The sequence below is a fragment of the Saimiri boliviensis genome, chromosome 20, assembly GCF_048565385.1.
Source record: "Saimiri boliviensis isolate mSaiBol1 chromosome 20, mSaiBol1.pri, whole genome shotgun sequence".
Taxonomy (NCBI): Eukaryota; Metazoa; Chordata; class Mammalia; order Primates; family Cebidae; genus Saimiri; species Saimiri boliviensis.
This window is the reverse complement of record NC_133468.1, coordinates 5497660-5514660: the sequence shown is the minus strand read 5'-3', so window position 1 is coordinate 5514660 and position 17001 is coordinate 5497660. Positions and strand designations below refer to the sequence as shown.

The 17001-nt window shown below is 42.4% G+C and overlaps 1 protein-coding gene and 2 pseudogenes across 9 annotated transcripts in view; all 3 read left to right on the top strand.

The window, feature by feature from the left end:
* MAPK9 (mitogen-activated protein kinase 9) overlaps positions 1–5430 on the top strand; it is a 54996-nt gene extending 49566 nt beyond the window's left edge. For 4 of the 9 annotated variants that reach the window (XM_039460426.2, XM_039460428.2, XM_039460431.2 and 1 more), the window contains 2 exons: positions 1076–1147; positions 2501–5430. In XM_039460426.2, coding sequence (XP_039316360.1) covers positions 1076–1147; positions 2501–2643 — 215 coding nt within the window. In that variant the 3' untranslated portion in view covers positions 2644–5430. Of the gene's footprint in view, positions 1–1075; positions 1148–2495 lie in introns of all 9 variants that reach the window. The other 5 variants (XM_039460427.2, XM_074390461.1, XM_074390462.1 and 2 more) reach the window with 2 other exon arrangements.
* A 99-nt stretch (positions 5431–5529) lies between these two features.
* Positions 5530–16238, top strand: LOC141582464 (small ribosomal subunit protein eS8 pseudogene; annotated as a pseudogene).
* On the top strand, positions 10703–10802 carry LOC120360458 (U2 spliceosomal RNA; annotated as a pseudogene).
* Positions 16239–17001: the final 763 nt, after the last annotated feature.

Sequence of the window (17001 nt, the reverse complement as noted above, 5' to 3'; positions counted from 1 at the left end):
GAAAACTGAAGTTGAAACTAAGAAATGACTTAGGCATGTGGATTCATTTCTGGCCAGTGTAGGGGGCTCCTAGCCCACATGTGGCTGCTGATTACCTTTGGAGAACCCTGAGTAACCAAGAGAAACATGGTTGTGAGAATGTCCAATCCCTTACAGTGTTCTGTGGGAGCCACTCCACTTCATAAAACCCTGTTATGGATCCAGAACCACCCTCCATGTTTTGCTGCCTTACTAGTCACACTGAAAAAATGTAATGTAGTCAGGGGCGCAGTGGCTCACGTCTGTAATCCCAGCACTTTGGTAGGCCAAGGCAGGCAGATGACTTGAGGCCAGGAATTCAAGACAAGCCTGGCCAACATGACAAAACCCCATCTCTGCAAAAACTACAAAAATTAGCCAGGCATGGTGGTGCACACCTGTAATCCCAGCTACTTGAATGACTGAAGCATGAGAATCACTTGAATCCAAGAGATAGAGGTTGCAGTGAGCCAAGACCATACCACTTTACTCCAGCCTAGATGACTGCATGAGACTCTGTCTCAAAATAAAAGAAAACATACAACGTATCAAAACATGAATATAGGCCGGGCCACAGCAGCTGACACCTGTAGTCCCAGCACTTCGGGAGGCCAAGGCAGGTGGATCACGAGGTCAGGAGTTCAAGACCAGCCTGACCAACATGGTGAAACCCCGTCTCTACTAAAAATACAAAAATTAGCCGGGCATAGTGGCACTTGCCTGGCATAGTGGCACTCCCAGCTACTTGGGAGGCTGAGGCAGGAGAATTACTTGAACCTGGGAGCTGGAAGTTACAGTAAGCTGAAATCATGCCACTGCACTCCAGCCTGGGCAACAGAGCAAGACTCCATCTAAAAAATAAAAAAAAATTAAAAAAATTTTAATGAATATTTTGGTCCAGGTAGACTATATTACTGAATTGACTCTGTCTTACAATTAAAAATAACATATCATGGTGCCCTTGGAGTGGTTCCAGTTGATTTGGAAGCAGAGTTTAGAGATACAGTGAAACGGTTTAGAAACTGAGTAAGCATTTTAACCTGTATTTTTATTAAAGAGCTGATTTACAAAGAAGTCATGGATTGGGAAGAAAGAAGCAAGAATGGTGTTGTAAAAGATCAGACTTCAGGTTAGTGATTGCTTTAATAGTTTGATTGTATGATATTTTTCTTTCTCAGTTCAGCTTTTGTAAATGGCAGCAACATGTGAAATGCCAGCTAGCATCAGATTTAAAAACCACTGTATGAATAGCCACCCTTTTTGGCTTGTTGTGGTGGTGGTAGTGGTGGATGACGTTTTACTGATATGCCAGGCACTGAACTTTGTTATAAACATTCCTCTTTCATCTTTGCAATAACTGCTGTCAGCTCCATTTACAGATGAAGAAATTGAAAGAAAAGCCTTTTCAGTGTTGATACCCTCTTTGTACCGGTCCCACCCAAAATGCCAATCTAGGTAAAATGGAATATGATTTTCTTTTGAGAAAATTGTTCCTATCATTCTCCCATCTTTCTACTTCAACTACTGATATTCATAGTTGTAGAATCCTAATGACTGGGTAGTTGTATGATTATGAGAGACTCTGATATTAGTGGTATTCACTTACGTCTGCAGGGTTCTACCTGTTTACTAAACAAAACGCTCAAGTTATATTTATTGTCTCACTCCCACTCCCATTGGAAAGCATGCACACACATGCGTGCGGATGTGCAGAGAGCACAGCTTACTTTGTATTCTTGAATTTTATATTCAGCATGACGTATGTGTCAAGCATCTAGAGATTACATAACTTCAGTAAGAACCTAAGTGCTTGTTAACTAAGCACAAATTTAAGACTGCAGGCGTCGATCTCAAGAGAGTCTGCATGTTGTATTTTTATTCAAACCAGACTAAAATATGGAGAGTAAGAAGTAGGATAGTTTCATTTGCTTTAAAAGATTAAAATATCAGTTTTCTGGAGTTACAAAACAATAAAAAATATGAAGCCACTAATTTTTTTCCTTTTTCTAGTATGCAGTCTGTTTATTGCAAAAGATTTCTTTGAATATTGGTGCTTTTTTTTCTGTAGATTAGTGTTTATGTTATAAATTCAAGTGTCTGGTGACACATGAATCCTATTCAAGCTTAAGCCTTTTGTGATACTGCATTTTCAGATAAATATAGCTGTTTCCTTTTGATGTCTACTTGAAAGAAGCAGGTATCCTTAAGTAGCTAACATGCTTATACATGGCCACATGTATGTTTAGCCACTGAGAAGAAAAGAATCTTGCAAGGAAAGACATAGAAATATGGGATTCTGGGCCCAAAGAAAGACTCAAGGAAAAGCTCAGAAAGTCCAGCCAACTAACTTCTTGTTTGTACTCATAGTTAGGATTGGGAAACTGCAAAAGGACAGAGCCAAGAAATGGCCTGAAGTCTCGTTACCTGGATTTGCAGCAATGTCGTGCCTCAGATTTTATTATATTTGGTTTTCTTAGCACAGATGCAGCAGTAAGTAGCAACGCCACTCCTTCTCAGTCTTCATCTATCAATGACATTTCATCCATGTCCACTGAGCAGACACTGGCCTCAGACACAGACAGCAGTCTCGATGCCTCTACGGGACCCCTTGAAGGTTGTCGATGATAAGTTAGAAATAGTAAACCTGTCATCACCGAAGGAACTCTCACCTCCATGGGCCTGAAACGCTTGGGAGTTGATGGAACCAAATAGAAAAACTCCATGTTCTGCATGTAAGAAACACAATGCCTTGCCCTACTCAGATCTAATAGGATTGCCTGCTTAGATTATAAAATGAGGCAGAATATGTCTGAAGAAAAAAAGTGCAAGCCACATTTCTAGAGATTTTGTTCAAGATCATTTCAGGTGAGCAGTTAGAATAGGTGAATTTGTTTAGAGTTGTATGGTAATAGTAGTGACAGTTTCTCATCATCTGTAACTGTTGAGATGTATGTGCATGTGACCACAAATGCTTGCTTGGACTTGCCCATCTAGCACTTTGGAAATCAGTATTTAAATGCCAAATAATCTTCCAGGTAGTGCTGCTTCTGAAGTTATCTCTTAATCCTCTTAAGTAATTTGGTGTCTGTCCAGAAAAAGTTGATTTATGTTTATTAATTGGCTGTCATGATGTTATTATATCTTGCTCCCTTTTATGTTATGATTTATTCTCTTTTGTATTTCAGAAGACATATAATTAAATCTATTTAATAAATAAAGTATATAGCTTTTCCTATATTTGTGATGTTTGGGCTGAGAATTATCACAGCTAAAACCAAGACACTTATGTGGACACCTTGTTTTCTCTAAATTGTCTTGTCTGGGATGGTTGTACATTGAGCTTTACTGCATGATAAAATTTTAAGTTTTGCTTAGTGCTGCTTGAAATCCTAGCTACCTTATCTCTTTTTCTTCTTGGTCTTCTAGACTTAATATGAATTTTAAATGCTACCTAGAACTTCACCTTCTGTATTAGGCACGTAATACTCCATCTCAGTAATATGATGGCAGATAGATTTCTGCATCCATGGCCTAACGTTGAAGTAGACTTTTACAAAATGGTCACTAGAGATCACTGCAGTCATATCCTAAGTGCTTCCTTCGCCTTTACTTACCTTTCCTCATTCAATTTCCCTCTGCCAATACCACGTTCTTGATTTTCTTTCTTCATTGGAAGAAGCAGATAAATTCCTCTTTTGGTCTGTTTTCAGATGCCAGGCAGATTCAGATGCCTATTTGCTATAGTTGTTTTGCATTGTTTGGGGGCATTCCTTTTCCTAAGGGAAATCCATGAATGTTCTGGGAAACTCTTCAGAGGATATGAAGGAAATACCACAAAGAGTAATAATTAATTATTGAATATTTTGTGACTTAAAACTGCTCACCTGAAATTGATACTTTATGATATGTAAATTATTCAAAATTCGTTAAGATACTGAGTATGTAAGTGTCACTGCAGAAATGGAGCTATGATGATCACGTTTTGCCTACCTGTGCCCATGTTTTTTCCCTTGAGCTTATTTTGTTGCTGATTCATATCTTGTGTTCAATTATTTTGAAAGCTTTTTGGTCAACATTCTATAGAATGTGTTCTGAGGAGGAACTGTGATAAGAAAGTTTATTATAAATATTATCTAAAATATATGGTTCTCTCTGCACCAGTTATGTCTTATTGTTTGGTCATATCACTGGAAACTGGAACCCTTGATTAGCAAAATTAATATGAAATAACAAATACTTCTTTTATATTGTGTCATTTAGACACTTTGAAATACAAATTGGTAATAATAACTTGGATTGAGACGGAAACATGTATTACATGGCTATCTATCTATCTATATAAACATCTTAAAATGGCCTTCTCTCTAATACACATTCTTTTAAAAGACTTTACTAAATCTATCTTTAAAAGGAAAAACAAAGGAAAGGGAGAGGTTTGAAAATGCAGGAGCTGCCCTGCACTGTGTGATGCTCCCCTTACCGGGAGACGTGGATGGGGGATGAGGCACCTGCAGACTGGCTTTCTACTCGCTCCTCTGGGCATTCAGCAAGCCACTTGCCATGGATGGAGCCTGTGACGGTGTGGACAGGGTTTCCTGGAAAGGCCCTCTTCCACCAGGTAGAGGTGAGTGTGCCCAGGACAGGCCACAAGTTCCACAGAAGTACCTCACCTCAGCTTCACGGTTCTCCCTGCTGAGCCTAGATTTGCCAGGGTCCTGGTGCCATGCAAATGGTTTCAAGCTGATCTCTATGGATAAATGCTGATGTTGGTTAAAGAACTGAAAAATGTGCTCAAGTTTTCATCTTTTCTATTTTATTTTTGTAATTTATATTGTACACAACCCAGGAAGTAACTATTTTGGACATGTATTTTTATAAACCAGGTAATTTATTATTATCCTGGAATTTAGACTAGGTTTGTTTCATTTGTTGGCTTAGTTTTCAGTCAAAAAGGAAGTGACTGTCTCCCCTATGTCCGGGTCTTAATTTCAAGTGCAAAGTCCAGAGAGCAGACAAAGTTACATCTGAGCAGGACAGCAGTCTAGAAACACTGGCTGTGCATACTGTATCAGCCATGGGCCTGGAGATGGAAACGGGGCTCTGCTCTTGTCTTTGGGATGTGAAACACAGAGCCCCAGTACTGAGAGGAGAAAGCCCTCTTGCAGGGCCCCTTGCCCACACTGAGTCCGTGTCTGAAACACTGAGTGGGTGCTGCTTCAACCTGCATTTAATGCTGTGTAAGTCATGATAACGACGTACAAGTCTGTCTGGTTGATTTCGAATGTAACTTTTCCCATACTTCCTACTGGTAATAAATACAAGTGTGACCTTTTAGGTTGCATATCTCAAAAGTAACATTGCCTAATGTTTTATAATAAAATATATTATGTGTGTTTTGGTTGGTGAAAATAATACAGACTACATTTTAAAAGATAATGTATAGCATGTTCAATTTTGTGTGTTTTTTAAATGACAATTACATATTTCTACATCACCATCTCTGATGACAGACTTAACATGAACATGGGTAGATGTTAAAGTGTCATGCTTTTAATCAACATTGGCAAGAGATTTCACACTGAAAGGCAGAAACATGTGTTTGTTTTCTTTTTGAAAATATTCTGCAGATTCCTAACTCTGTGTTTTCAAAAGTACTGGCAGTAAGTTTTGACTTTACCAATATGCAAGTACAATTCAGAGTATTGGTATAATTGTTGGCTCATGAGGTGTGGCCAGGAGAAGTCGCCAGTCAGCCTTAGTTATGTTACTTAACGTTATTCATGGTGCTTGTGGCTTTGTGCATGGGGTGAGCCAAGTTCATCTGGCATCTGTTTTTGAAGCACTTTAGGCTGTTCAGTACTTAAGACCACTGGAGTAGAAGGACCCTCGGTGGCTCACTTTCTTTTCTCTGCCTGAAAGGACTAGAATCATTCCAGAGAGATGAGTATCAGTTGTGTTTTTCAAAGTCTTTAGAGAAGGAAGATGTTTCTTGAGATACTGGGGTCTGGGTCTGGGTTCCATTTCTCTATCCTGTCCCCTCCTTCCTCTTTCACTGTAGGCAGGACTGAAATGCTTTCTATTTGTTGACTAAAGTAATACATATAGGTGGGGGGGGGCGGTTTCAGGGAGAGTGCCCATATTTCAAAATAACTTTATAATTAGCTACTTGGCATCATCTTGAAAATTCTGTGGCTACTTACCTGAATTTAGGCATAAGATGATTATCTTTGACAATAAGGCAGTACTTCAATATTGTTTTATTAAGGAAAGTTGGTAACAAAATCAGTAATAACAGTGACAGAGTGGTCAGTCACATCTCCTTGCAGCTGAATGTGACCGTGATGTAAGAGGGATGCGTGTCTCGGCCCTTGGGAGCTGCTCATAGGCAGAGTTTTCAAGGCCTGGAGACTGAATGCTCCTCCGAAGTTAGAATGACCAAGGCTATGGGTTCCCAAGGGTCACTGTGAACAAGAGTGTTTGCTTCTTCCATTCTCTTTCATGGCATTTTAGAATTGGAAGGAAAATCCAGAATCATTTTGTCTAACCCCTCACCCTACAACAGTGAGGAGGCCTGAGCCCCAGAAAAGAGGGGTGCCTGGGTACCTCACAGCACCAAGAAGGAGTGGTGGGTCTGCCCCGACCCTGTTCATAGCAGGTCCTTGTAAATCTCACTCTTCTGTCTTTCTCAGTCATAAACACTTTCGAGAATCCGCAGACATCTGTGACTTTCTCCTGAGAAAAATACCATAAGCACAGAATTTTTGCCAAGGTTTTAGAGGAACCCTGGACCCCAGCAGATACCATGTAAAGAGCCCCTTTCTTTTCCCCTTCCCGTTTCCCCTCCCCCTCCCCCTCCCCTTCCCACTCTCACTTCTCTCCTCTCCTCTCTCTTTGTGAGATGGAATCTTACTCTGTTGCCCAGTGTGGAGTGCAGTGGTGCAGTCTCGGCTCACTGCAACCTCCACCTCCCAGGTTCAAGTTATTCTTGTGCCTCAGCCTCCCGAGTAACTGGAATTACAGGCATGCACCACCATGCCCAGCTAAGTTTTGTCTTTTTAGTGGAGACATGATTTTACCGTGTTGGCCAGGCTGATCTCAAACTCCTGAGTTCCGGCAATCCATCTGTCTTGGCCCTCCCAAAGTGCTGGGATTACAGGCATGAGCCACTGTGCCCGGCTAGAGAGCCCCTCTCTAGACATAGCTCCTGGATGCTTCATGTTCTCAGGGGGAGCAGAGACTCAGGAGGGTTCTGCTGCCTTTTCTGCCCTTGTTGGCCCTGACATTTGTACACAAATCTTGAGTGTAAACAGGGCATCATCACTCAGCCCCAGCACTGGTTGGCCTTCTTACTTGATGGCAGAAAGAAAAGACAAGGACTTTCTTCCAGTGAACTGGGTCACTTCCGTCACTTCCTCCATGTGGAACTCAGGAGCTAAATGGAAATGTACAAGGACACAGCTATCATTAAACCAATCTCTTACTTGCAAAGGAGTACTTCTGTGCTGAGCTTTGAAATAAACGTTTTCACTTAAAACTCTATTTTAAATTAATTCTCCAAAAACACATTCTCTCCTCTTCCCTGAAATTCCCTGTGATTTTCTTATAACTTATAAATGTGCTTTGAAATTAATTTCATTCACACACTTTTAAAGCATGCTTTGAAGTTAGCTTCATTTGCCCATCTAGAGTGCAATACACAGAGGGGCTCTGTGGGTCACACTCCCCTTCAGGTAAGAATCAACCTGAAGAGTTCCTCACAGCTGGTCCCCCAGCCCCTGTTCATATGAAGGGAATTCCTTTCCCACTGAGTCATTTGTAGTTTTAACTATTAAGACATTCTTTCTTAAACTCAGCTGACACCTGGCTCCCGTAACTTCTGCCCACGGGTCCTAGACCTTTCCTCTGAGTAAAACAGAGCAAGTCTGACCTGCTTTCAATGGCAGGCTTTAATATGTTAGCTGGAAAGGTCAACTCCCAGTCTTCCCTCCTCTATGTTAAACTCAAAGTTCATCCAATCCTGTCTCACATGAAAAAAAAACCCACTACTGGGGAGGCTGAGGCAGGAGGATTGGTTGAGCCCAGGAATTTGAGGCTGCATTGAGCACTGATCACACCACTATAGCCTAGGCAACAGAGCAAGACCCCTTCTCTAAAAATAAAAATCTCTAGGAGCCATCCACCTTGAGGGCCTGCTTGTCAGCTGCACCCTTAAAATATGGGCTCAGTAGTAGACACAGTATTCCAGACACAGCCTGAGCAGGGCACCCTCCAAGGGCCCCCATTAATTAACACACTCTCAGGTGGCCTTATCCTTGAGAGCCATGTCCTACACAGTGTCTAGGTCCATCTCAGTTCCTGAATTTTGTGATGCTGCAGTCAATCCCAGTTCTGTCATCATCATGAACATTGCCAGCTTGACATCTGTGGTCCGATGGCATGAACCTGTCTCCTGAACCTTCATCTGCATGGTGGTGAGCAACCTTGGCAACAGCGCCTTCAGGCAGTCATCAGGACAGGTTCATGTGGCTGTGGTCTCCCCTGTCAGCAGGGGAGTTCAGCTCAGCAGCCTTGCCACGTAGCCCACAGAAAGTGATGTCTTTCTGCAAGGTCACCAAGAAGGAGCTTGATGTATGGATCACAGAAAGCATGAACATAGTTCAGCGTCATTCTCTGCACCACTTACTAGTCACGTTTCAAGAAAAAGAAACGAGTTTGGCACCATGCCCTGGACCTCAGAGTACATTCTTTTATTTTTACTTGGGAGGGGCAGGTGGTGAGCTCCAGCCACCCCCTTGATAGCCACACTTTTGCTATCCCGTGGCCACTTAGGAAACATGATTAGTTTTGTCTCAGTGTCCACAGGTCAGAGTGAGGAAGAGCAGGACACTTACTGGCTTTGTTTTGTTTCATCTTGAATAAAGAAGTGATGTGTTTTGAAGGCTGTGTGACTGTGATTCCACAAAAGACCATACAGCCAATGCCAGGCAGCTCTCTTGTTGCCTGACGACTACAAAAATTTCTCCATCAGGCCAGAAACCTGGCTCATGGTGGGTGTAACTTCAGACATTTATCACCTTGAGCATCCCTTGCCTTTTTTTCCAGGACCTAGTCAACACCCATGCATTCATAGCGCCTGCTTTCTGGTTGATCTGGAACCAACTTACGGCACTAGGTAGGGTGTCCTGCAGGATATGCACCCTCCAGCTTTGTGTGGCCGCTTCTAAGAGTTTGCCCTGACCTACTTCCTGTCCCCAGGATTTCCTGGAATCTGGAAGGTACAGCTAAAGCTTTGCTAGGTTCACGTGCATCTTTTGGTTGTAATGCATTTAAGTGATATTGTGTCCTTCCTATTCACACCAAAGGACATCTCATATCTTTTTAACCCACTGTCAGTGATGCAAAATTTTTATTTTTATTTTTTAAATGTTTTTTAGAGGCAGGGTTTTACCATGTTGCCCATGCTGGTCTCAAACTCCTGGGCTCAAGCAGTCCTCCATCCTCAGCCTTCCCAAAGTGCTGGGATTATAGGTGTGAGCCACCACACCTGGCCAATGATACTAAAATTGACCACTGGTTAGGATGGTGACAGTTCAGGCCTCCATCACATAGTCACACTTTCTTCCCTGTGAAGAGGAAGTTGTCCATGTGGGCTTCCTTTGGGGGTGCTACATCCACCATTTTCATGCTATTGGCCTCAGTTGACAATCTTGGCCACGAGCAAGAATTCTTGAGTGTTTGGGGAAGAGTGATTTCCTTAATTTGTCCTGTTGCCATCATGTGCTGGCACTTTGCTGTCAAGCGAGAGCTCCCATGTGTCAGCCAGGTCTGTTTGGTGGCCTTGAGGTAGCCTCAGCCAAAAGGCAGCCCCGTACCTTGTTCTTTCCCTTTAGTGGTCAGAGCTAAAAGTGTGGTATTGGTTTCATAGCTGCCTCAGGTGGCATCACACCTTATCTCTCTGACGTTTTCATTCCTCTTTTTGAGACTTGCCAAAACTAGTCAGGGAAGCTCTTCAAAACTGAGTCCCATGTCCTGTTGACTGACCTCATTACATTTTAAATTTTAATTTTGAAATAACTTATGACAGAAGAGTTGCAAAAATAGTACAAAGAATTCTTCCTCACCCAGATTCCCCAAATGTTATTTCACCACCTGCTATATCCTGTCTACATGCATGCATAAGTACATACGTGCCTTTATACTGATATGTAGTCATTAATTTCCCCATTGATGTTTTACAAGCAACCACATTTTTAAAAGTCTCTTAACTTCATGTATACATGAGGTATACTCATGTATTTTATAGACAGACACAAGCACACATAGCCACGTAATAATGTTTGTAATGAGCTGCTTGCATGCAGCTGAATGTGTTTGTGTTGACTTCAGAGAAACTACTAACGGTCAGTGTGACTTCTGAGAAGCCTAAGGAGTAACTCATGAACCTTTGGACACTTTTGTAGGCCACAAGGCTTCATAATTATAAAGCACCAAGAATGATACCAACTCTGCTGATGGAGGTGGAGATGAAACAGGGAGAGAGACCAGAGGAATGTGAGAGATTAGGGCCATACCTGGGTTTGTGGGATACCTAACATTTTAAATTGTTAAAACGGATAGAGAAAATTAAAATTCATTGCTTGAGCCAGAAGGAAATTCAGGAAAAGGGGAGAAGAAAAATATCATCCTTGCTTCTTGGCCTTTTGGCTAAGATCAGGTATAGTATCTGTTCTTATCAGAAAATGCAGTAAATAGGAAAAATGAAATAAAAGCGTAAGTAAGCCCTAACATACCAGTAGTTAAAATAAATGCACATGGCCAAAACACACAATCAGAAAGAGTTAAGGGCTGTGAGCAAATAGAAAACAATATAAAATTACAAAACATGCACCCATGTAGTTTATGTATAATACATTGTGTGTGTGTGTGTGTGTGTGTGTGTGTGTGTGTGTGTGTGTGTGATGATTCATAGTACCATGGGGAGAAACAAAATACCAAAAAGTTTGGTTTGAAATTTGAATGCCCCCCTCTCAGAAACGGACAGATCAGGCCAGCGAACAAGGAGCAAAGATCTCTAAGACTGGAACGCCACAGCTCTCCACCTGGGCTCAGAGAGAGTACTAGACCCAACAGGCAAATTATTTTCAACACAGGGACCTTAGGGGAATGCCACCTGTATCAGTCCACAGAGGAAGTCTCAATAAATCCCAAAATCAGTATCATAGGATAATGTGATAAAATTCAAAATAAATTTTAAAATAACACATCTGGAGGCTCACAATACACTAAGCAATCCAGGTGAGAGAGGAAATCATGAGGAAAAATGTGAAATTCCTAAAAGTGTGTGGCTTCAACAAACTATGTGGCTACTTTGGTAAGACCTGCTAAGGCTTGAATACATTTATCAGAAATAAGACAGATTTGTCTTTCCAGCCAGCACTGAGTGAATGGCATCTTGGGACAGTTGGCACAAGCACCACAAGACCAGGGACGAGAGAAAGCCTTGCCACAAGAAGTAGAGGTGAGTCCCTGCCACATCCACACAGTCTGTGTGCAGGGAGGTAACAAAAAAAAAACTGCCCCGAGGCTGGATGTGGTGAATTTCTCTTGGGGCTCAGAGCGTTGTAATTGCAAAACAAGCATCACTGATGTTGTCTACAATGCATCCAATAATGAGCTGGTCTGTACCAAGACCCTGGTGAAGAACTGCCTCATACTCATTGACAACACACCGTATCAACCGTGGTCTGAGTCCTACTGTGTGCTGCTCCTGGGCCACAAGAAAGGGGCCAAGCTGATTCCCGAGGAAAAAGAGAATTTTAAACAAAAAATGACCTAAAAAATTCAGAAGAAATATGATGAAAGGAAAAAGAATGCCAAAATCATCAGTCTTCCAGAGGAGCAGTTTCAGCAGGGCAAGCTTCTCGTGTGCATCACATCAAGGCCAGGACAGTGTGGCTGAGCGGATGGCTATGTGCTAGAGGGCAAGGAGTTAGAGTTCTAGCTTAGGAAAATCAAGGCCCAGAAAGGCAAATAAATCCTCATCCCTGTCTCCACCCATGTAATAAAAGTGTTTATTGTTCTCTAAAAAAAAAAAAAAAAAAAAAATGTAGGCTGGGCAAGGTGGCTCACGTCTGTAATCCCAGCACTTTGGGAGGCCGAGGCAGGTGAATCACGAGGTCAGGGGTTTGAGACCAGCCTGGCCAACATGGCGAAACCCCGTCTCTACTAAAAATGCAAAAATTAGCCTGGTGTGGTGGTGAGCCCCTGTAATCCCAGTTGCTTGGGAGGCTGAGACAGGAGAATCGCTTGAACCTGGGAGGCGGAGGTTGTAGTGAGCTGAGACCGCACTACTGCACTGTAGCCTGGGTGACAGAGCGACACTCTGTCTTAAAAAAATAAATAGAAAATAAAGGAAAAACGAAACAACAACAAAAATGAGTTCAGCATTCAACTCAGGAGACAGAGAATAGAGCAACATAGCAAGCCCAAGGAAGCAAAAAAGGAGGAATAATGAAGAAAAGAGCCGGGATCAAGAAACCAGAAGACAAACGGGAGAAAAAATTAGCAAAACCCCAAAGAGTAATCACTTAGACAAATCTCTAGCAGCACTGATCAAGAAAAAAAGTCTGTGCAAGTAACATGCAAAACAGAAAGGAAAGAAATCTAGGCACACAGGGTTCCAACAGATGTGATCATCTGCATGAAGCAGATATTCATAGAAAGACAAAGTACCAAAATTGGCTCAAGAAGAATAGCTACGCACATCATGTATTTGAACATGTTTGATGTAATACTGACAATTTTATGAGGTTAGTATTATTGGCTCCATCTTAAAGTCAGGGAAAGAGAGGCAGGAGATGAGTGCCCACAGTTCCCTTCCTTCGGAGCTCCTTTGGGTTACTGGCCAAATTCAGTTCCTTGCTGTTGTAGGACCAAGGTCCCATCTCCTTGCTGGCTGTTAGCTGGGAGCCACTGTCAGTTCTAGAGGCCTCTCTCCAGTCCTTACAAGTGTCCCTACATCTCAGAGCCAGCAGATACATGACGAGTCTCTCATGCTTGCAATCCGTCTTCCCTTCTACTGCATATATGCTCCAGCCAGATAATTTTCTCTCTGCTTTTAAAGGCTCATGTGATTCGATGGGGCACAGCCAGATGATTCAGGATAATCTCCTGATTTTAAGTCTTTAACTTCACATCTTTGTAGTTCTCGTTGCCATGTAACATAACATAATCACAGGTTGCAGGGATTCGGAAGCGGACATCTTTAAGGAGCCATTATTCTGCCTACCACGGCAGATACTGCCCAGTGATTTCTCAAGTCATTTTTTCATTTACATTGACATTCTCACCAGTGGTAGATAGGAATTCAGGTTGCTATTAACTTTTCCCATTTTAAGGTAAGGTAACCCATCTGTTTTACCCATTCTGGTGGGTGTGTAATGGTCTTGGTAGGGTTATCATTTGCAGTCCATGAACACTATTCAAGTTAAGCACATTTTCATGTTTATTGACATGTGGATATCTTCCTTTGTGAAGTTCCTGTTCAAGCCTTATACCCATTCTTTTTCAGAGATTTGAATTATCTGTAAAATTTTTGGTCCTTTTACCAGTTTGGTCATCTTTTCCTCTATTTTCTTGACCCATAGTTATTTTGTTTTTTTCAAAGCACTTTTATTTTAAAGTCCTTATCTGCGCATTTCAGTATCTGAGTCATTGGTGGGTTGACATCTATTGTAATGTGGCCTTATATAGTGTACAGTAATTTAGTACATAGTGTATAGTAATTTTTTACTGTATGTTAAACATCCCCACCCCAGGTCCCACCCATCCCAGAGCCTCAGAATTCAGCAAATGCTTTAGGGAGCAATTAGCCTCAACTCTCCAGTCTTCTGCACCTGCTAAAAGCTTTGCTGGTTCTCTTCCTTCTTTGTCTTCTCTAAATCCCCTTTCCCCAGTCCATGCCTAGAACCAAGTTCACCTTGGAAGGGTTTTCCCCTCTGGAATTTTAGTCCATCTGGTCTTTGTGCTTCCATGACTCTCTGGTGCCTTTGAACACAGGATTTTTGAAAATGTGTTCAGCTTTTTCTGGTTTTCAGAAGGAACACTGGTCTGCCACTGTTTTATCATTAAAACTTCCTGTCCAGAAGCAAAGGCCCTTTTGACTTATTATGAAAATGTTCTTTCATACAGGAAAGAGAGAATAGAATAATGAATACTCTTTTTTATTTCCTTGGCTTAACAGTTGTTAACATTTTTTAAAAATATCTCTTGCTTTTGACTGAATTGTGTCTCCCACCAAAATCCTTATGTTGAAGTTCAAACCCCCAATGTGACTTTATTTGGAGATGGAGCTTTTAGGAGGCAATGAGGCTAGAAGGGTGGGTGGAGGAGAAAGAGGTCGGTCTGTCCACATTGCACGCACTGAGGAAAGACCATGTGAGAACACAGGGAGAAGGCACCCGTCCACAAGCCAGGCAGAGTCTCCTCACCAGAGCCCAGACATGCCAGCACCCTGATCTCAGACTTCCAGCCTCCAGAACTGTTTAATCAATTTCTGTTGTTTAAGCCACCCAGTGTGTAGTACTTTGTTATGGCAGCCTGTGCTGACTAATATATGTTCTTTACTAAATAATTTATTGACATTATTAAATTTTACCCCTAAACTTTCCAGTATGTATCTTTAAAAACGAAAGTTAATACCAAGTCTATATTCAAGTTTCCTAAATTACAGAAATTTTTTAAAGAAAAACAGTTGTACTAAATCTCAGTGCTGCTTTAAATTGTTTGTGTTATCATCTAATTTAGGTATGTTTGAACATAAAATCAAATATAACCAGTATGTTGAATAAGCAGGGCCTATGTGACATAATTAATAGGCAATTGTGTTTTACTCCCTGTCTCCTTAACAGTCAGTGGGGGAAGAATTGATTGAAAACACTGATAGATCCCATGACCTTTCTGGTCTCTCATAGAAAACAGAAAACAGTCTAAGCAAAAAATTCAGTCTCACTTTAGTAATTAAAATGGCTAGTGCTGTGTTACATTCAAACTTGCCAAATTCATTCAGAGCTAAATACTCTACCTTTTCTGTTTGGGGTAGTCAGTATACAGGAAGGCAGGGAAGGTGGCACGGGATATTCCTTCCCGTCCCCATGTTTTGCTTCTCTCCCTCCTCTCTTTTATTACTAGCTTGCATTTTTTATTCCACTAGGGTCAAAGTGGGGAGCAGGAGATAAGAAGGACTGGGAAAGTCTCACACTTGACTGGCTCATTGCACTATAGATTTGAGCTCCCCCGTCTTTGAGGATCTATTTCCTGATACCAGTTGGGTCACTAGGCAGGGACCAGTCAGGGAAACAGGACCCACAGTAGGTATTTCAACAAAGAATTGAATGGAGGAACTTGGGGTTAAGGAATAAAGGAAAGAGTGAATTTGGGTTTATCAGAGCATGAAAGTTCAGAGAAGGGCCCCACGGAGAGGGGACCAGATCTGGGGGGGAGCAGCATGGCCAGGCTGCTGGTAGCCCCTGTGGGAGCGGCGATGAAGCTGTCCTGGGAGAGCAGAATGAAGTCGAGCCTGGAACCAGCCACCACTGTTGGCGTGAAGGGCCATTGCTGACGTGCCACCTTCAAGACAGTGGGCATGACGGGAAGGAGCAAGTGCCTTCTTGTCTCCTTCTAAAACCTTCCATTTCCAAGGTCAACAAAGAGTCGGCTGACAATGGAGAGATGTGTAGCTCAGCCGGGGCTGCGCGTAGAAGCGAGACTTGAAGCCAAGAGACAACAGCTCAATATCGCACAAAGAGACAGGGTCCTTCCCTGCCCCTCATTTTGTTCCCATGCCACTGCCTCCTCTTCGGTTTCAGACCCTACCAAGCTCAAAGCAGGGAGAAGGAGAGGAGCGGCATGGAAGGCCATCTACCCCGCAGCTCTCTCATGGGAAGGCAGCAAGCTCTCTGGCCTGGCCTGTGTTTACACATGACTTGTTCTCAAGTGGAACACAGTCGGAGTACTCACAGATGCCCCCTCACAGCCTGCCTCCATGACAGACCTGAGCAGTTCTTGAAATCCAGGCAAAGGCACTTGCTTCATCCCAGGGCCGGTTACATAATTTTGGGGGGCCCAGAGTGAAATGAAAAGGCAGGGTTTGGAAATGAGGGAAGTCGTGCTGTGACTGTTAAAGCACTTGGTTCCTTTCTCGCTCACTCTGTCTCCCCTTGTCCTGGCATTTTATGTGCCTTTTAATGTTATTCTACGTAAAGAAAACTTACAATATGAGATTATCATTAAAATGTAAGATGAACTGTACTGTTTTTGCATTGTTCAATGCTTGTTTTAAATACAAATATAAAAGCATCTAATGCCTCTGCAGAATCACTGAAATTACACAACTTGCCTTGTGTAGCTTACACATGCATAAGTATTTCATTCTTAGCAGGTCAACGCTGCATAAGGCTAACTCAGCTACAGTCATGCACCATATAATGGCATTTCAGTCAACCACAGACCACATATGACAGAGGTCCCATAAGATTATAATACTGTATTCATATTCTACCTTTTCCATGTTTCGAGACCAGTTGTGGTGGCTCGTGCCTGTAACCCTGACACCTTGGGAGGCCGAGGTGGGAGGATCGCTTGAGGCCAGGAGTTCGAGACCAGCCTGGGCAACATAGTGAAACCCCCTCTCTACAGAAAAATGAAACAATTAGCTGGGTGTGGTGGCACACATCTGTGGTCTCAGCTACTCAGGAGGCTGAGGTGGGAAGATCACTTAAGCCCAGAAGTTCTAGTGCAGTGAGCTGTGGTCCTGCCACAGCACTCCAGGCTGGGCAACAGAGTGAAACCCCATCTCAATAAATAAATATGTTTTGTTTAGATACACAGATACCACTGTGTTACCATTGCTTACAGTATTCAGTACAGCAACTTGCTGTACAGGTGGTGGCTAAGGAGCAATAGGCTGTGCCACGCAGCCTGGGT